This window comes from Brassica napus, chromosome C7, assembly GCF_020379485.1.
Source record: "Brassica napus cultivar Da-Ae chromosome C7, Da-Ae, whole genome shotgun sequence".
Classification (NCBI taxonomy): Eukaryota; Viridiplantae; Streptophyta; class Magnoliopsida; order Brassicales; family Brassicaceae; genus Brassica; species Brassica napus.
In genome coordinates this window covers 47,864,705-47,883,157 of record NC_063450.1, presented here as the reverse complement: position 1 = coordinate 47,883,157, position 18,453 = coordinate 47,864,705, and the positions used below count along the sequence as shown (strand labels likewise).

Below are 18,453 nucleotides of genomic sequence, written 5' to 3'. Positions count from 1 at the left end.
ACACCCATGACTTCTCAATCTCTTACCCAGCCAAAAATCTGAGTCCCTAACTAGGGTTCTTTTCTTATCTCTCTCTCTCAAGGGAAAACGAAGATGATGGAGTCTAAGTCTCCGGTCTGCAACACGTGCGGAGAGGAGATTGGTGTGAAACCAAACGGAGAGTTCTTCGTTGCTTGCCATGAGTGTAGTTTCCCGATCTGCAAAGCATGTCTTGAATATGAATTCAAAGAAGGTCGAAGAATCTGCTTGCGTTGCGGCAATCCTTATGACGGTATTATCACATTTATTCAAATGTTTTTCCATAAATTTTTGCTTCTTCTTTTTTTGTTAAACGTAGTTTCACAGTTTATGATTTTTTCTTTGTTTACTCCTCAGAGAATGTGCTTGATGATGTTGAGACAAAGACATCTAAACACCAATCCACTATTGCAACACACATCAGTAACACTCCTCAGGTGTGTACTATACGATTAGTTGCTTTTTTTGTCTTAATAAAATTTTCAAAACGTATTTGATTAAGATTTTCTTTATTATTTTGTAGGATTCTGGAATTCATGCTAGACATGTAAGTACAGTCTCCACAATAGACAGTGGTAAGAACTAATATCCAAAAGTTTAAAATTTTGATGAGTTTAAATAGTTTAAAAACTAACCAATGAAATTGTGATTTGTCCTTGAAGAACTTAATGATGAATACGGAAACCCGATATGGAAGAACAGAGTTGATAGCTGGAAAGACAAGAAGAGCAAGAAGAAGAAGAAACATCCAAAGGCAACAAAAGATGAAGACCCTGATGCTCAGGTTCCTCCCCAACAGCACATGGAAGATATATCACTGTAAGCACATTCTCACTCATGGAACAACATAGTCTTTGTACATTAATCACCAGAAAGTTTGAGAAACTGATTGGTCTGTGTCATTTCTCAGAAACCCAGAGGCTGCTTCTGCCACAGATGTGCTTTCGGTTGTGATTCCTATCCCAAGGACAAAGATAACTTCATACAGAATCGTTATCATCATGCGGTTGACCATCTTGGCTCTGTTTTTCCATTACCGTATCACCCATCCTGTGGACAGTGCTTACGGTCTATGGCTAACATCTGTGATATGTGAGATCTGGTTTGCTTTCTCATGGGTGTTGGATCAGTTTCCTAAATGGTCTCCTATCAACAGAGAAACTTACATCGACCGTTTATCCGCAAGGTAAAAAATCTTTCACAATTACTTAACCTACACGGTAGCCGGTAGGTCAAATATCTTAAAATCTTGTAATCAAAACATTGTAGATTCGAAAGAGAAGGTGAGCAATCACAGCTTGCAGCTGTGGATTTCTTTGTCAGTACAGTAGATCCGTTGAAGGAGCCTCCTTTGATCACTGCAAACACTGTTCTTTCCATCTTGGCCCTTGATTATCCGGTGGATAAGGTCTCTTGCTATGTATCTGATGATGGTGCTGCGATGCTTTCGTTCGAGTCTTTGGTTGAGACAGCAGATTTTGCTAGGAAATGGGTACCTTTCTGCAAGAAGTACTCGATAGAGCCACGAGCTCCGGAGTTTTACTTTTCGCTTAAAATCGATTACTTGAGGGACAAGGTTCAGCCTTCTTTTGTCAAAGAACGTAGAGCCATGAAAGTAAGTAAACAAAGGCTTTAAGAATATCCATAGCATTATTTAAATCTGGTTTCTTTGTAGAGAGATTATGAAGAGTTCAAGATCAGAATGAATGCTTTAGTGGCCAAGGCTCAAAAGACACCAGAAGAAGGATGGACAATGCAAGATGGAACCTCTTGGCCTGGAAACAATACTCGTGACCATCCCGGAATGATTCAGGTTTTATATCTCAAACATTTGACCTAAAAGACTCTGTCTACTAATAGATTCTTCTTCTGACGTTTTGATCTTCTCTTGTAGGTTTTTCTTGGATATAGCGGTGCGCGTGACGTTGAAGGAAACGAACTTCCAAGATTAGTATACGTCTCTAGAGAGAAGAGGCCTGGATATCAGCATCACAAGAAGGCTGGAGCTGAGAACGCATTGGTAGGAACTACTTTTTAATAGTTAACAATAAATGTTGTGACACAATCCTAATGAGTTTGTTTTCATTGTAGGTGAGGGTTTCTGCGGTGCTAACGAATGCTCCATTCATTCTCAATCTTGATTGTGATCACTACGTCAACAACAGTAAAGCCGTCCGTGAAGCAATGTGCTTTTTAATGGATCCAGTTGTTGGTCAAGACGTTTGCTATGTTCAGTTCCCACAGAGATTCGATGGAATCGACAAGAGTGATCGATACGCTAACCGAAACATAGTTTTCTTCGACGTAAGTTACCTAAAAATTTCCCTCATAAATTCAAGAAAATCTTGAATTTCTTCTGATACCTTGTGACTTTTAATTTCAGGTTAATATGAGAGGGCTTGATGGGATCCAAGGACCGGTCTATGTCGGTACCGGTTGTGTCTTTAGAAGACAAGCACTGTACGGATATAGTCCACCTTCTAAACCAAAGATGTTACCGCAATCTTCTTCCTCATCTTGTTGCTGCTGTCCAAGCAAGAAAAAACAAACACAAGATCCTTCAGAAATTTACAAAGACGCAAAGCGAGAAGAACTTGACGCTGCAATCTTTAACCTAGGAGACCTAGACAACTACGATGAGTACGAGAGATCCATGCTCATTTCACAAACCAGCTTTGAGAAAACGTTTGGTCTCTCTGCGGTTTTCATCGAGTCTACACTTATGGAGAACGGTGGCGTTCCTGACTCTGTGAACCCTTCAACGCTCATCAAAGAAGCTATTCATGTCATTAGTTGCGGATATGAAGAGAAAACTGAATGGGGAAAAGAAGTAAGTATAACTCTTTCTTATCTTTACTATCAATATTTAAAACTATTACTATATATGGTAATATATTGTAATAATCTTTATTTTTGTTTTTGTAGATCGGATGGATTTATGGATCAATCACGGAAGATATTTTGACGGGTTTCAAGATGCATTGCCGTGGATGGAGGTCGATTTACTGTATGCCACTAAGACCGGCTTTTAAAGGGTCTGCTCCTATCAATCTATCTGATAGGCTTCACCAGGTTCTGCGTTGGGCTCTTGGCTCGGTCGAGATCTTCCTTAGTAGGCATTGTCCTCTCTGGTATGGTTGCAGTGGAGGCCGCCTCAAGTGGCTCCAGAGAATGGCTTATATAAACACCATTGTTTATCCCTTCACTTCCTTGCCCCTTGTTGCTTACTGTACCCTTCCCGCCATTTGTCTTCTCACCGGCAAATTCATCATCCCAACGGTAACTTGTCAAACAAGTAACATTTTAGGGGGTTGTGTATTTTGGTTATTTTACTAATCTTGTTGTTATTTTATTGCAGCTATCAAACCTAGCAAGCATGCTGTTTCTAGGTCTCTTCATATCAATCATCTTAACAAGCGTCCTTGAGCTTAGATGGAGTGGAGTGAGCATTGAAGACTTGTGGAGAAACGAGCAGTTTTGGGTGATTGGAGGTGTATCAGCTCATCTGTTTGCTGTATTCCAAGGCTTCCTCAAAATGCTCGCTGGTCTCGACACAAACTTCACAGTCACATCGAAAACCGCAGAAGATTTGGAGTTCGGTGAGCTTTACATTGTCAAATGGACAACTCTCTTGATCCCTCCAACATCACTTCTCATAATAAACTTGGTTGGAGTCGTTGCTGGATTCTCTGATGCTTTAAACAAAGGTTATGAAGCTTGGGGACCATTGTTTGGGAAGATTTTCTTCGCCTTTTGGGTCGTTCTTCATCTTTATCCTTTCCTTAAAGGTCTTATGGGAAGACAGAACAGAACGCCCACCATTGTTATTCTCTGGTCTATCTTGCTGGCTTCAGTGTTTTCTCTTGTTTGGGTTCGTATCAATCCTTTTGTCTCTAAGACTGATACGACCTCCCTTTCGCAGAACTGCCTTTTGATTGATTGCTAAGAGGTGATGCTATGTATCCCTTTGAATGATTGATGATCTGTTTTTTTGTTGTTGTTTTCTAAAACTTTCCTTTCTTGTCACAGAAGTTTTCTTATGTGGTTGCTTGTTCCACAAATTAAGTAATATTCTTGTTGGACAAGTTAGGTTTGAAGTTTCTGTTACTTCGACATGTTAAAACTAATCTTCAACTTCTTCTCTTTTGGTCACAATTCTTCACTTTCTTAAATATCTTACATAATATATCTTTGACTATATAATTATACTTTTCATCAAAAATATGCAAACATTGAGACAAACACATAACATTACAATCAAGATGCTAGTAGAATGATATTTTGTTGTTCTATTCAGTTGAAACAAAACCCTGCGAGTTGAATTATTTTTGATTAGTTTGGTGAATATGTCTCATTCAAAAAAAAAAACTGAAATTAAAAAATAAAAACAATACAAATCAGAATCCATGAGCAAAAGTATCAGTGTCAGGCTGAGGAAGGTCATCAAGTAATGAGTCAATGCTACATCCTTCCACAAGAAGCTTCTCATTGAATCCAAAGTCATCAGTAAACACACATTCAGGTACCATCCTGTCTAGTCCGTAAAGGTCATCTTCATTCTTCTTATTCTCTTCCTCAACCGCCACAAAATCCTTCTTCTTGTTACTCTCTCTGCGTCTACCTCTTGCAGGCACAGAGGAAGACGACAAGGCTTTCAAATCCAAACTCTTTATGTAATCCTGCAACAGAGAAGGTCTTGGATACTTAGATCTACACTTTCTCTTAGAGAATTGTCTTCGTTTTGTTGCGTTCCAGTGGTTCTTGATCGAGTTCTCTGTTCTTCCAGGGAGTCTTTTGGCAATCTCTGCCCATTTGTTCCCAATCTCTTTATGAAATTGTATAAGCACTCTGTCTTCTTCTTCACTCCATGTTTCCTTCTACAACAAATATATTCATAATCTCTAAAAACTATCTAATCTTTAGTTTCCTTAATCATCACTACGTAAATGGTAGGTTACTAGTTCATACCTTAATGTCAGGTCTCAAATGGTTATGCCATCTCTCTCTACATTGCTTCCCAATCCTTCCCGGTAACACTTGTGCAATATGCGACCATTTTCGCAATCCATATTTCTCCACAAATTGAATCACTATCCTATTATAAAAAACAATTACTCTTTACTAATAAACCGCAAAAATGGAAAAGTTTATCCAACTATTGTTAGTAATATTGCATAATAACTTAATGTAGTTCAAGGAGTCTCATATTTTAATGAGACTAATATATAATTTATGAAGTATTGATCTTAAGCTATATTATGTTAATGACGAACCTGTCTTCTTCAGAAGTCCATTGTCCTTTGACTAATGTTGTTTCTTTCTTTTCTTTCCATGATGATGACGACGAGGATGAAGACAACTTTCTTGTCAGAATTGGTTTGGTCTTATTGAAACTCATCGATTTATAACAATCATTATCCGCAGAAACACATGAAACTTCATCTGGCATTACGAAGTTCATAGGCTTGGTGATCTCTCTAGGAGGGTAATCAAAAGAGATCATCCCCATCATCATGTTGTCTTGTTTCATGTCCATAGGTCCATGTTTATTGACCATATTGACCATATTGTCTTGGTAAGCGCAATGCTCGAAAAGAGAACTATTGACACAAGAGGGCCTAGTTTGGATACCGAGCAAAGGATTTGAAGATGTAGAGCCATGATGATGATGATGATGATCAAACTGATGATCATGATCAAGATGTTGGAAGTCTTGAAGAAAGCTTGTGGGCTTTGATTGGTCAACGACTTGGAAGGGGAAATTTTCTTCTTTCATTTGTTCTTGATCACGTGTGAAGACGGTTTTGTTTAGAGGAGCAAATCCACTCTCGCCGACGTAATTCTCCATATTTTTTGGAAAGAAGAGAAGAAGAAACTAATTAATTAGTGGAAAAAAAGTGAAGTGTTTTTGTGTGTTGCTTTGTTCTTTCTTGTATTTGTATGGTAGGAGAAGCAATAAAGAAAGACATTTACTATACCCATTAATTTGTTAGTAAGAAAGTAACGTATGGAGTTTGTTGTTAGCACTAATGTTATTTTGATTTAATTAATTAATTCTAGAATATTTAACCTTTTTGGTTTTTTCTTAAATTGAAACTAATTTCATTGTTTAAATTTTAAAGTGTTAGCAGTTGAACTCTATGGTTTAAAATGAAAACTTTTGCCAACTTAAAGATTTAAAATGTGGTTTTCCCTAACATGAATGTAAGGAAGAAAAAAGCAAATTTGTTTCATAGTTTATACTTAATTAAGATTTAAAATGTGATTTTCCCCATATTCAAGTTTAAACTGTATAATCTTGAAGTAAATTTAAATATATTGGAAATGAAATAAAGAAAATGTGAGATAAAAAAAAACTTTTCTGTTGACGTTACATATTGGGTGCTGTTAAATTTGGGGTAAACATAGTTGAATGTTTGACAAAACGCTAGTAGGAATTTAATCTACCTTTTAATGTGTTAACAATTCATCTATTGTAAAATATATTTAGTTGAGTTAGTTAATTTCTCGCATAATGTAGTCAACAACAAAAGTAATAACCATTTTGATGCTAAGGAGTGTCTTGACCATTTAGCTTTAAGGTCTATAGTCTAATTAATGGATTCAAGAAGAGAAATATCTTAGTTTGACGTTACAAAGGATAGTATCTTCTATGCTAGATTTTCTGCATTCGTAATTTCTTATATAAGAGGTTGTACTAATTATTTGTAATTTGATACAACTTAATTGATGGGATTAAGTGGGCTTAGAAACCTAGACCACGTGGTTACGTCGAGCGCAAGGTATGCATTGGTATACTTCTGTGTGCACCAAAACGGAAAACAACTGCCTGAACCGGCCGGAAAATATATGGAAGTAATCCCGTAAACACTATAAGATATTTTGGAAAGCTATTCTGACGTTCTTGAGAAACAGGGAAGAGACTTGAGGTTGTCAATGATTTTGGGTTCAAAATCCCAAACCGGTTTCTTGCAATCTGTTAATATAAACGACTTCGTCAAAAGTAGGAGCTACCAAAGAGACAAGTAGCTCGCTTTGGAAGAAACTACGAAACTTGCTAAAGAATAGTGAGATTCATTCTCTGACATGCAAAACTATAAAGCATAGAGATTGTTTAAAATTGATATAGATAACCTCCAAAAATTGTTGATATCTCGAGGGTACTCAGATTCTAAACCAACAGAAGTAAAAAAAAAGATAAAAAAAAAACAAGAGATCCCAACGCGATGTTCTGAGACAGAGCTAACACCACAAAACAAACTCTTTAACCAGTGATGTTCTGGGACTTGTTGAGGATAACACCTTCATACTTAACTTGGAACCACTTCATGGCATCATCCTTTGTGACTCTATGTTGAATCCCAACGCGAGTCTTGCACCTACGGCGACGAGCAACACGGTATCCAGGACGTTCAAGAACAACATAGAAGTCCATACCATAGATACCAGTGGAAGGATCGTACCTGAAGAACAAAAAAAATGCAGAATCATGAGAAAACTACTCTCTCTTAAAACAAAGAGTGCTCTAACAAAATGAGCCAAACAAACACTTACTTGATTCCAAGATCAATGTGCTCCTGGATACCGAACCCAAAGCAGCCAGTGTCACTGAAGTTCCTCCTCAGGAGCTCGTACTCCTTCACTTTCAATCCGCTCTCAAGAAGCTGCATCGCCTTGTCTCCCCTCACGGTGACGTAGCAAGCAATCTTCTCGTTACGCCTGATTCCGAAAGACCTCACAGTGTACCTCGCTGTTCACAATCAACAACCATTCTCAAAATTACAGACACAGCATATAATTAAAACGCTCAGACATACCCTTGGAGAAGACAGGGGTTTGACCACTGAGCTGTTCCAACACCTACACAAATTACCGCCAAAACCCTCGTTCAGACAAAACAATGGTAACAAAGCAAATGATGCTAAACCGTAAAGACTTGATTTTGAACCCTCTTCGAAGTAAAGAACGAACCTTGGAGGCACGAGTGAGACGATCACCACTCTCACCAACAGAGATGTTGAGAACGAGCTTCTGGACCTTGATGTCCCTCATAGGGTTCGAGAGCTTCTTCTCTGACGCCTGCATCACAGTACAAGTAGGTTAAAATTCTAAAAAAATGAAATCTTTTCGAACGGAAGCAAGAAGCAAGAAGCAATCTAGAGGATACAAGAGTTTGAGCAAAGGTACCATCTTTGGGATTAAAGACTCGAGGGAGATGGGCTAAGAGGAGTGGCAGTGACGGCCGCGAAGTCTGGTAATTATATGAGAGACGCTTTAGGGTTTGTTCTAGATGTAATGACGAGAGTGCCCCGCTCCTAGATATGACAAATAAAAAATAAACTCCGTTGCCGGGACTCGAACCCGGGTCTCTCGGGTGAGAGCCGAGTATCCTGACCAGCTAGACTACAACGGAATTGTTGTTAAGCTAAGCAACCGTAGTTTATTTATCTGTTTATTCTGGCTAGTTGTTATTTGGAATCATTTGCCTTAAGTTAGTCATAAATAAACCATTTCATAAATCAGTATGACTGTATAGTACATGATTTGAAGGTTAAATAATCATATAACAAATAGCTCTGAAATTAGAATTTCTAAATCCATTAAATTATACAAACTAATAATCCCATAAAACACAAATAGTAACTTCTGTTAATGCGAAAAGAGAAAGAGTATTGAGATTAGCCCTTGTAAAAGAAAGAGAGTCATAAGCTTTAATAGCAACAAAACATAAGACAAACATTCAAGAGGAGGAATAAACAAAACAAAAAGCAGAGCAAGCCTTCCTCTTCTGGTAAGAAAATGGATCTCTTTGACTAATAAGATACTTTCACCTTCTTCTCAAACCTTACTATATAAGAAAACTCTTGACTAAATATCAGGGATATATATCTCATATCGGAAATTCTAAAGGACATTAAATAATATATAAAGGGTTATGGTCAATCCACTAATCACTAATTGGTTTTAAGTTGGAATACCTTGTGTAGATGAATTTGAGCGATCTGTTTTGTTCTTACTCTGATACCATGATAAGTTTTTTGGGCTTCCAACTTAAAACTAATTGGTGATTAGCGGATTGGCCATAACCCTTTATATATTACTTAATGTCCCTTAGAATTTTCGATGTAGGATATATATCCGGATATATATCCCTAATACTAAACTCACTAGGTAATAAACCGCGTCTTGCGCGGAATATGATTATTAGTTTCATTATTTTTTAATAAGAAGACATTAATCTTTTTATCTGGATATCGGTTCGGGTTTAAGTTATTTTTTTGTTTTTAATCTCCTAAAATATAACTATCATTTTAAATTAATCTTTATTTGGTTTGTTCGGTTAAAATATTTTATGTTTTAGCTTTTTTTTCCTGTGATAATAAAAAAATTACTATTATTTGTTTGTTTTCATGTTATGAACCTTAGATAGTCGTGATGTCGAACCAATGGTTTCATATTATAGTTTCTAAACGGATAATAGTTAAAAAAAAAATTATTAAGACAACTCATTTTACTACAATTTGGTTGATAGTGAAAGAAACATTAAAAAAGAGAATATTTTAACTTCCAAAAAAAATAGATATTTTAGTTGTGGTAAATACTTAGTTATAAGGTGCTCACGTCAATTTGCACATGTATGTGTATGTAAAAATATATAAAGATGGTTGATAAATATATAAAGATATTATTAATTAATATTAAATGACATTTTTTTCAAAATAAAACATGAAAAATAAAATTCTTAAAATGAAATTATTTAAAAAACAATATTGTCAAATTTATATAAACTATAATATATAACTTATATATAATTCGTTAAATATATATATATATATATATATATATATGCATATAACATATCAAATTGGATATTCGTTCCTCTAAATATTGATATTTGTGATTTGTTTTTTTTTTTTACGGATATTGCATTTTAATATTTGATTTGCTTCATAGAGTAACGGATATCCGGATTTTTTGGTTCGAATCAAAACGGATAACGAATCGAATCAAAATTAATGAATAATTTGTCTAGTTTTATTCGTAAACAGTAAAAATAACGTACAGAAAAACCATGCATGTGAGTTTTATATTAAAAAGGTAAAGTACATAGTGTGAACATATTTATGTAGAGTTTGGTTGAAACACTCTCTACATGTGACATGTGTCCATTTTAGTGTGAACACCTTTATTACAATGCTTTTACACATGACATGTGTCAACGCATTTATTACAATGTTTTTCCTAAAATATATAAGAGCAGCATTAACCCAGATGCTTATAGGGGTGCTTAATGATTTTTAGATTAAAAAAAAAAGAAAATGATGAAATTAAAGAGGCAGCGGTGCTTAATTAAGCGCATGAAGAAGCGCGTCTTATTGGACACGCGTCGCGAAGTCGTCACTCCGCGTCCTTTTCTCTCTCTCTCGCGAAACACAAGTCTCGTGTTTCTCTCTCGACGACTCCGCCGCATCGTCTTCTCTCAACCCATCTCTCCTCTTGATGATCTCTCCTCGTCTCTCTTTCACTATCCTCGACGAAAGCGAGGTTGATCTCTCCTCGTCTCTCCGTCTCCATCCTCGACGACTCCGCCGCATCGTCTTCTCTCAACCCATCTCTCCTCTTGATGATCTCTCCTCGTCTCTCTGTCTCTATCCTCGACGAAAGCGAGGTTGATCTCTCCTCGTCTCTCTGTCTCTCTCCTCGACGACTCCGCCGCATCGTCTTCTCTCAACCGATCTCCCCTCTTGATGATTTGTCCTCGTCTCCATCCTCGACGACTCCGCCGCATCGTTTTCTCTCATCCCATCTCTCCTCTTGATGATCTCTCCTCGTCTCTCTGTCTCTATCTTCGACGAAAGCGAGGTTGATCTCTCCTCGTCTCTCTGTCTCTCTCCTCGATGACTCCGCCGCATCGTCTTCTCTCAACCGATCTCCCCTCTTGATGATCTGTCCTCGTCTCTCCGTCTCCATCCTCGACGAAATCGAGGATGATCTGTCCTCATCTCTCTGTCTGTCTCCTAGACGACTCCGCGATGAATCTCTCAGCGTCTCGTGGAACAAGCCATCTCTCAGGGCCCGAGCTCTCCTCTACGAAATCAAAAGCAAGGTAAAGCTTCAACACGATTTGATCACTCGCATGCATTGAACGTTTGATAAAAAGTTGTGGTTATATGCGTAGGTCGTTTATAATTGAGTTGAGTTGTTAAAAAATTGAATCGAGATAGTATGAACTGATTGTTTATGATCATTTGGAATTGAATCCAGATAGTATTAACTGATCGTTTTTGATATTGAGTGTCGTTCTTGTCTGAGTTGAGTTGTTAAAAAATTGAATCGAGATAGTATGAACTGATTGTTTATGATCATTTGGAATTGAATCCAGATAGTATTAACTGATCGTTTTTGATACTAATTTATGTTTTCTTTCTGTGTGTATATCCGTTGAGTTGCATGGATCAAGGTTGTTGAGGGAGAATCGCCAAAGCTGAGGATTACATTTACTCGACGAACAGGTAAATGTCTTCATCTTTTAATGTTTTGGCAACTGGGCATTGATGTCCGTATTTAATAGAAGTGATGTTGAATTGAGAAAAGGTTAGCGTGTGGTTTGTGTTTGAGTACGGTTGTGAAATGGTAATTAATATATGTTAGATATATGTCAACTTGAAATGGGTTTGTTGCTAGTTGATTACTTCTCTTCTATCTTTAAAACACTGACATTGCATTCTCGATAATACCTCTCTTCCCTCTTTAAATCTCCTTCCTTCTTTCTTCCTCCAACAGATTCCTATATGTTTTTCTCTCTTCATTCTCTTGCGAAATGGATTTTAATCCATTCACTCAGCCTTCAAACTTTGTTGAGCTGCTTAGCAGTCAACAAAATGTAATCTTCGGAAACGTATCAGATAGCGTGTCACAATCTTCACCGCAAGTTCCCTTGACCGATGATTCAAACTTTTGTGAAGACAGTGAAGCAGTGCCGAAGGAAAGAAGGACTTGGACGCCTTCAGACGATGTGCTGCTCATCAGCTCGTGGTTAAACACGAGCAAAGATCCCGTAATAGGGAATGAGCAAAGGTGTAACGCTCTCTGGAAAAGAATAGCTAACTACTTCTCTGCTAGTCGAAGGCTTGCTGGCAGTGAGAAGAGAGAGGCTTCTCACTGTAAGAATCGGTGGCAGAAGATCAATGACCAAGTATGCAAGTTTCCTGGAGCATACGAGGCTGCATCGAGAGAGAGAACCAGTGGGCAAAATGAGAACGATGTTCTCAAAGTAGCCCACGAAATCTTCTTCGCTAACCATAAAAAAAAGTTCACTCTTGAGCATGCTTGGAAAGAGTTGCGGAATGATCAGAAGTGGTGTGCCCTATCTACTGCAAAAAAAAAAGAAGGAAGCTCCAAGAAGAGACGGTTTGAGGATGGTTCAGACTCGACAAGCTACAAAGCAACCGAAGAAGATTCAGCTCTTGATGATGAAGGAACACGTCGAACCCCGGGAGTTAAGGCCGCGAAGAAAAGCAGCAAAGAAAGGCTGTCTAAGAAGACAGTGGATGACGGGAAGGAGCTGGCTCACTTTGACACAATGTGCACCCTCAAGAAGCATGATTTAGTGGTGAAAGAAAGGGTGTCGAAGATAAAGTTACTGGACAGCCTCATTGCTAAACAAGACCCTCTTGCGGATTATGAAGAAGCTTTGAAGAAGAAACTCATTCATGAGTTAATGTCAAATTAGTTTAACTGGTTTCGGTTTGTCTTCTAAGTCTTGTTCTTGTTCTGTGTTGTTCTGTATCTTGTTGCTTAAGTTTCTATTGTGATTGAGTGTAACTTGTTGCATAATTTTTTGTTTAATATATATGTTTTGTGTTCTAATGTTGATCTCGTTTTTGTTGTCAGGTGAACGAATGCAGGAGCCATGTTCTGTTGGAGCATCCGTGTGCCGTTGGAGCAACAAGCTTCTGATGTCTTTTGTTTGCTTCTATCACGGACCTGAAGTCTTTTGTTTTGTTGTGCATTGTCTTTTGTATCACGGACCTCTCGTTTCCATGTACCACGGATTGCATTATTGTTGTGCATTGTCTTTTTGTACTAACTCTCTGTACCAAATCATGTCTACCATTATATAAAGTATGCAAGCTTTGGTCTTTCTTTGTACCAAAACATTTTCTCTTCTTCTCATAGTTTCATCGTTCAACAATTCCCTTCTCTCTTTTGATCAAAGTCACCAAACCTTCTTGTATAAACAATAAAGATCATCTTTGATCAAAATCACCCTTTGATCAAAGTCACCAAACCTTTGATAATACCTCTCTTTCATCACCTTTTCACTCCTGATTCTTAAAAAAAAACAAACGGAAAGACACACTCTCAACCCCACCCATATCCATAACACCAAAAAATATTTCTCTATTCATCTTTTCTTTTCAATCACAAAAAATGGCCTCTTCTTCTTATCAAAACAATTTAAATGATTCAATTGATGAAACATTTGATGAATCATTTGATCAAATGTTCGATCAATATTTAGATCAAACATTTGAGAGATTGACCATCAATAATGATCAAGAAGAACGAAGGAAAAAAAGAAAAAAGCGAGCTTATATCGAACGAAATCGTGAAGAAAGCAATCTACGTTTATGGAATGATTATTTCAGTGAAACGGCAACGTATCCTGAAAAATATTTCCGACGACGTTTTAGAATGAACAAGCCATTGTTCATGCATATTGTTGATCGACTCTCGAACGAAGTTGACTTCTTTCGCCAAAAGAGAGATGGTCTTGGAAGGCTTGGTCTCTCAGCACTCCAAAAGTGTACAGCAGTTATCCGTGTCTTGGCATATGGTACTGCGGCGGATGCGGTCGATGAAAACCTCCGGTTCGGTGAAACGACAACTCGGTCATGTGTGGAGAATTTTGTGGAGGGAATAATTCATTTGTTCGGAGATAAATACTTACGAAGACCAACACCGGCTGATCTTCAACGTCTACTTGATGTTGGAGAGTATCGTGGATTTCCCGGGATGATAGGAAGCATCGATTGTATGCATTGGGAGTGGAAAAATTGCCCCACCGCTTGGAAAGGGCAATATTCTCGTGGTTCGGGCAAACTAACAATCGTATTAGAGGCGGTTGCTTCATATGATCTCTGGATATGACATGCGTTTTTTGGACCTCCATGTACCTTAAATGATATCAATGTTCTTGATCGCTCACCTGTTTTTGACGACATAATAAATGGCCAAGCTCCCCAAGTGACTTACTCTGTGAATGGAAGAGAGTATCACTTGGCTTGCTATCTCACCGATGGTATTTATCCGAAATGGACCACTTTTATCCAATCTATTTCACTACCACAAGGGCCGAAAGCAGTGTTATTTGCGCAACGCCAAGAAGCTGTCCGAAAAGATGTCGAGCGTGCTTTTGGAGTCTTGCAAGCTCGCTTTGCCATCGTTAAAAATCCAGCACTTTTTTGGGATAAAGTCAAAATTGGTAAAATTATGAGGGCATGTATCATACTCCATAATATGATAGTAGAAGACGAGCGAGATGGATACACTCAATTTGATATTTCCGAGTTCCAACAAGGAGAAGACAACGGAAGTTCACATGTCGATCTCACGTATTCTACAGATATCCCTACAAATATCGTCAATATGATGGGTGTTCGAACTAGAATTCGTGATCGACAAATGCATGAACAACTGAAAGGTGATTTGGTTGAACATGTATGGCGTAAATTTGGACGTGATGAAGACAACCAATGATCTCGCATGTTTTTTTTCAAATTAATCTTGTTTATTGTACTAATCTTTATTTTATTTTTTTGTTTTTTAAATGTATGTTTAAAATGTGATCTTTTAATATGTTTTATGTAATAAATAAATTTTATCTAAAAAAAACAATGTTTAATATTTTATTTTCTTAAACACCCCATATTAACCACCTTGCATTGGAGGATCAAAATATACAAGTTTCTTAATGAAATGCTTAACACATATTTAATAATAAAAAAGTGATTAAGCACCCCAAATGGGGTGCTATGGATAATGTTGCTCTAAGAGATTTACAGATGCAGAAAGAATGAAGCAAAAGGAGAAAGAATAAGATAAACTGTGAATGGCTTTTCTTGCAGATTTGGGGAAGTCAGGCTGTGTACAAGCTTTCTTTCACCATCAAAACTTCGAACTGTGTCCTCCACTTTGCCTTCAACTACCTTTATATAAAAAAAAACTTCTTGTCTATTGTTCCTTTTAAGTTCCAGACTGATTCAAGAAACTTAGACCCAATTGTCTCTTGATATGGTCTGGAATCAACTTGTTCACCAGCTCAGGTGATGCTCCAGCAACCTCCTGTTTGAAGTTGAAGAGAGGCGGGAAAGGCCGTCCGTTTGGTAAACAAGCATTTGGTTCTCTCAGTTCATCAAAGAAAGGATGTGCACAAGCTTCCAGCTGAAATTAGACGTATATATTATTAAACATTCAGTTGGTGGATTCTCAAGGGACTGAAGAAGTTTTTAAAAGACCAATTATGCTCACCGCTGTGCATCTAAGACTAGGAGAGTACTGAAGCAGCCTTGACGCAAAATCAAGAGCTTCTGGAGGCATTCTTTTGTGGAAAATCTTGTGCCAAGGATGTGCTTTTATCTGCGGGAACCTAAAGTCTGTGTAGTGTGGATTCATACAACGGATCTCTTCTCGAGTTGGTGTACCAAGAACCTGTTTCCAAGCAGCCATATATACAATGAGGATTTGTAGTTTTTGCAAAACATCATTGGTTTAGAGATTCTTACTTTGATGATTTCAACTAGCTGATCAACAGCATTCTCTCCAGGGAATAATGGCTGCATCCAAAATGTACAATGAGTCATAAGGCGGATACAATGGACACTTAAAGGAGCTGTTGATTAGTGAATATTTTTGGTATTTACCTGACCAAGAAGAAGCTCAGCGAGGACACAACCAGCAGACCAGATATCAATTGATGTTGTGTACTCAGTGGCACCAAATATGAGTTCAGGTGCTCGGTAGAATCTTGAACATATGTAAGAAATGTTGGCTTCACCTTTAACCTGACGCCACCAAGTAAATGATAAGAGATTACACAAAACAAGGACGCTACAAGTTAAAAAGAGTTTTAAGTCTTACAAGCTGTTTCGCACTGCCAAAGTCACAGATCTTGACTTGATGAGTTAGAGGATCAACCTGTACAAAGAGACATGTTAAACACAAGAGTTGATGAATCTTGAATGTTAAACGCATACCAGAAGATTTTGAGGCTTTAGATCTCTATGGCAAACACCAGCAACATTGTGAACGTAAGCAAGTCCCCTAAAGATCTGAACCAAACAACAAGAAAACGTATCAGAACAAGAGTATTAAAATAGAAGATGTGAGAGAGAGCCGTGTTGTCTACCTGGTACATGTAGAGTTTAACGTAGACAAGAGGCATTCTCTGGTTCGCGGTGCTGTAATGTTTGAGAACACGGTACAAGCTCTCGGGGACATACTCCATAACCAAGTTAAGGAAAAGCTCGTCTTTACTCGTGGTCGAGAAGAAGCAATGCTTCAAACGAACCACGTTCGGATGGTCCATCACGCGCATCAGCTGAAGCTCTCGGTTCTTGTATCTCCTGTCTTGCAGAACTTTCTTTATCGCTACGGTTTCTCCTGTCTCCAAACACTTTGCTTGGAACACTATCCCGAAGGAACCTGTGCCGACGACTCGCTCCGCCATGTAACTTATTGTCTGTTTAGGTTCTCCGTTTTTTCCTCCTATTGTGGTGGAGATTATGTGACCAGTGACTTGATCATGCCCAGCAACTACAGCAGCTGGCATCTCCTGTAAGAAACAAGCTTGTAAAGGTCATGCAAGTAAACCATTGATTCTACTTAAGATTCCAATAACCAAAAGCTAAAAGCATAATGCTTGTCTGAGAATCAAAAGGAATCTTTTACTAGTCAAAAAAGATTGGTTAAGAAATAGCCGTTACGCAAAATGAATTTTCTTTAGTAGATAAAAAGCATATAATATAATATACTTTTGTCACGCGAGAGGAAAAGGTTAACAAAACAAAACAAAGAATGAGAATATATGTTCAATTCTGGATCTAGCAACTGTGGATTTAAATTACGATTGAGATCTATAACCATGGATTATCTAAACAGAGCTAAATTCACAAAACCCTAAGACCAAAAAAATGCTTAATTTACACATCTCAGAAGGTTATTACAAGTCAGTTTTTTTTCCCTCTTCAAGTAAAAGCTAATGTATAGTTCAACTCAGAACTCAAAACCCATTTCTAGAGCACAGAGATCTTAAGGTAACTCAAAAAAGAACAAAACTTTTGATAAACCCAGAAACTGAAAACCTTTAAACTTCAAGAAAACTAGCTAGAGATTTGTTATCCAAATTAAAAAAAAAAAATCTTTGTAGGAACAACATTCTCCGACCAAAGCTGTTTACGCAAAGACAACTAACTGAAGGGTTAAATGTGGAAAACAATAAAGACAGGATCTTTTAGTCAAATAAAATAAAGACAGGATCTTGCCTGAAAGACGAGAGAAAAGGAAACGAAGTAGCTTACCTTATCGGCAGCCATGGCGTTAGAGGCAGAGAAGAGTGATAGAGAGAGAGAGAGAGCAGGTGGGTTTCAATCAGTTTTGTTGGTAATGATCGTGGTGGAGAGAGAGAAAGAACAAAGGCCATGTGAATCCAGCTCCTTTTTATTTATCTCTATAGTTTCCGTTTTGTTCGCCATCCTCTTTCGTGTTTTTTAAAAATTAATTTTCGGTTATTAAAAGAAAGTTACATAAACACCCTCAAGTTTACGTAGGCAATGACTCTTCTCTATGGAAATTTATTACGTATGGCATTCATAGATGTTGTCGTCCGCCAGATTTGAATCGGTTGGTTAAGGTCTAAACTGGTATTATCAGGTACCTAATGAATAGAAAATATTAAATGCTAGAATTGTCTTTTGATTTAATAAAGTGCAATGTAAAAATAACACTCACTATTTATTGGTAAAATTATCCAAGGTAATCTTTACCAACCAATACCAAAATAAAAATCAAGCCAAAAAAGTAATAACAATAATCATGCATTTTATAGTTACAATTTCACATCATTTTACAACATTCAATCAAATATGATTATTTTTCAATCGTAACTTCAGTGTATATTCCACATTTGTGGTCTAAAACATCTATAAGGTATAACTAAATAAATTGAAGTAAACAAAACATGTCAGGTAATAATATTTAAAAAAAAAGTTAGAGCAGGATGAACTGGAACAAAGTTTGACCCTGTGGTCCAAAATTGTCAACGATCCAAGTTTGACCATGTGGTCCGAAAACTTTTTTTGACATTCACGAAAGAAAAAAGAAAGTTGTGTTTCAAAATTAAAAAAAAAAAAACATTTATGTTTCTTTGGTCTC

At 37.4% G+C, this 18,453-nt stretch overlaps 5 protein-coding genes and 1 non-coding gene across 7 annotated transcripts; 2 read left to right on the top strand and 4 right to left on the bottom strand.

Moving 5' to 3' along the window:
- Positions 1 to 78: 78 nt before the first annotated feature.
- Positions 79 to 4,074, top strand: LOC106415724 (cellulose synthase A catalytic subunit 8 [UDP-forming]). Its single transcript, NM_001315941.1, is given in 12 exon segments — positions 79 to 271; positions 376 to 455; positions 542 to 593; positions 681 to 837; positions 929 to 1,204; positions 1,288 to 1,633; positions 1,694 to 1,831; positions 1,913 to 2,038; positions 2,110 to 2,322; positions 2,402 to 2,848; positions 2,944 to 3,297; positions 3,377 to 4,074. Coding segments are annotated over 12 exon segments (2,955 nt in total). The 5' UTR covers positions 79 to 93; the 3' UTR covers positions 3,965 to 4,074.
- On the bottom strand, positions 3,981 to 6,746 carry LOC106414726 (transcription factor MYB98). The gene is made up of 3 exons (XM_013855329.3): positions 5,292 to 6,746; positions 4,987 to 5,113; positions 3,981 to 4,895 (listed from the first exon to the last, which is right to left on the bottom strand). The coding sequence occupies exons 1-3, from the start codon at positions 5,864 to 5,866 to the stop codon at positions 4,416 to 4,418; spliced, it is 1,182 nt and encodes a 393-aa protein (XP_013710783.2). The 5' UTR covers positions 5,867 to 6,746; the 3' UTR covers positions 3,981 to 4,415.
- Positions 6,747 to 7,072: 326 nt separating this feature from the next.
- LOC125590042 (60S ribosomal protein L11-2) lies at positions 7,073 to 8,396 on the bottom strand. 2 transcript variants are annotated; one of them, XM_048762951.1, is made up of 5 exons: positions 8,206 to 8,396; positions 7,990 to 8,097; positions 7,836 to 7,878; positions 7,573 to 7,768; positions 7,073 to 7,481 (listed from the first exon to the last, which is right to left on the bottom strand). In XM_048762951.1, the coding sequence occupies exons 1-5, from the start codon at positions 8,206 to 8,208 to the stop codon at positions 7,283 to 7,285; spliced, it is 549 nt and encodes a 182-aa protein (XP_048618908.1). In that variant the 5' UTR covers positions 8,209 to 8,396; the 3' UTR covers positions 7,073 to 7,282. The 2 variants fall into 2 exon arrangements, with proteins under 2 accessions (XP_048618908.1, XP_048618907.1); XM_048762950.1 differs by lacking the exon at positions 8,206 to 8,396 and having other exon boundaries at positions 7,990 to 8,103.
- Positions 8,359 to 8,431, bottom strand: TRNAE-CUC. Its single transcript has one exon. It is a non-coding gene; the product is annotated as a tRNA-Glu (tRNA).
- Positions 8,432 to 11,839: 3,408 nt separating this feature from the next.
- LOC111209498 (glutathione S-transferase T3-like) lies at positions 11,840 to 12,751 on the top strand. Its single transcript, XM_048764317.1, has one exon. It carries the CDS (start codon positions 11,840 to 11,842, stop codon positions 12,749 to 12,751), a length of 912 nt encoding a protein of 303 aa, XP_048620274.1.
- A 2,199-nt stretch (positions 12,752 to 14,950) lies between these two features.
- Positions 14,951 to 17,809, bottom strand: LOC106415975 (shaggy-related protein kinase eta). Its single transcript, XM_013856790.3, has 8 exons — positions 17,601 to 17,809; positions 16,430 to 16,855; positions 16,278 to 16,352; positions 16,162 to 16,218; positions 15,945 to 16,085; positions 15,807 to 15,857; positions 15,553 to 15,732; positions 14,951 to 15,465 (listed from the first exon to the last, which is right to left on the bottom strand). Exons 1-8 carry the CDS (start codon positions 17,613 to 17,615, stop codon positions 15,268 to 15,270), a joined length of 1,143 nt encoding a protein of 380 aa, XP_013712244.2. The 5' UTR covers positions 17,616 to 17,809; the 3' UTR covers positions 14,951 to 15,267.
- Positions 17,810 to 18,453: the final 644 nt, after the last annotated feature.

Bases quoted from the DNA above. Each gene is read 5' to 3' on its own strand.
- LOC111209498 (XM_048764317.1), top strand. From the start codon at position 11,840: ATGGATTTTAATCCATTCACTCAGCCTTCAAACTTTGTTGAGCTGCTT.
- LOC106414726 (XM_013855329.3), bottom strand. From the start codon at position 5,866: ATGGAGAATTACGTCGGCGAGAGTGGATTTGCTCCTCTAAACAAAACC. The intron at 5,114-5,291 runs GTTCGTCATTAA...TTTTTATAATAG, and splicing joins TGGACTTCTGAAGAAGACAG to GATAGTGATTCAATTTGTGG. The intron at 4,896-4,986 runs GTATGAACTAGT...TATTTGTTGTAG, and splicing joins ATTTGAGACCTGACATTAAG to AAGGAAACATGGAGTGAAGA.
- LOC106415975 (XM_013856790.3), bottom strand. The intron at 16,353-16,429 runs GTAGACAACACG...TGTTTGGTTCAG, and splicing joins TTAAACTCTACATGTACCAG to ATCTTTAGGGGACTTGCTTA. The intron at 15,733-15,806 runs GTAAGAATCTCT...GCTTGGAAACAG, and splicing joins AGCTAGTTGAAATCATCAAA to GTTCTTGGTACACCAACTCG.
- LOC125590042 (XM_048762950.1), bottom strand. From the start codon at position 8,103: ATGCAGGCGTCAGAGAAGAAGCTCTCGAACCCTATGAGGGACATCAAG. The intron at 7,879-7,989 runs GTTCGTTCTTTA...TAATTTGTGTAG, and splicing joins GTCTCACTCGTGCCTCCAAG to GTGTTGGAACAGCTCAGTGG. The intron at 7,482-7,572 runs GTAAGTGTTTGT...TTTGTTCTTCAG, and splicing joins CACATTGATCTTGGAATCAA to GTACGATCCTTCCACTGGTA.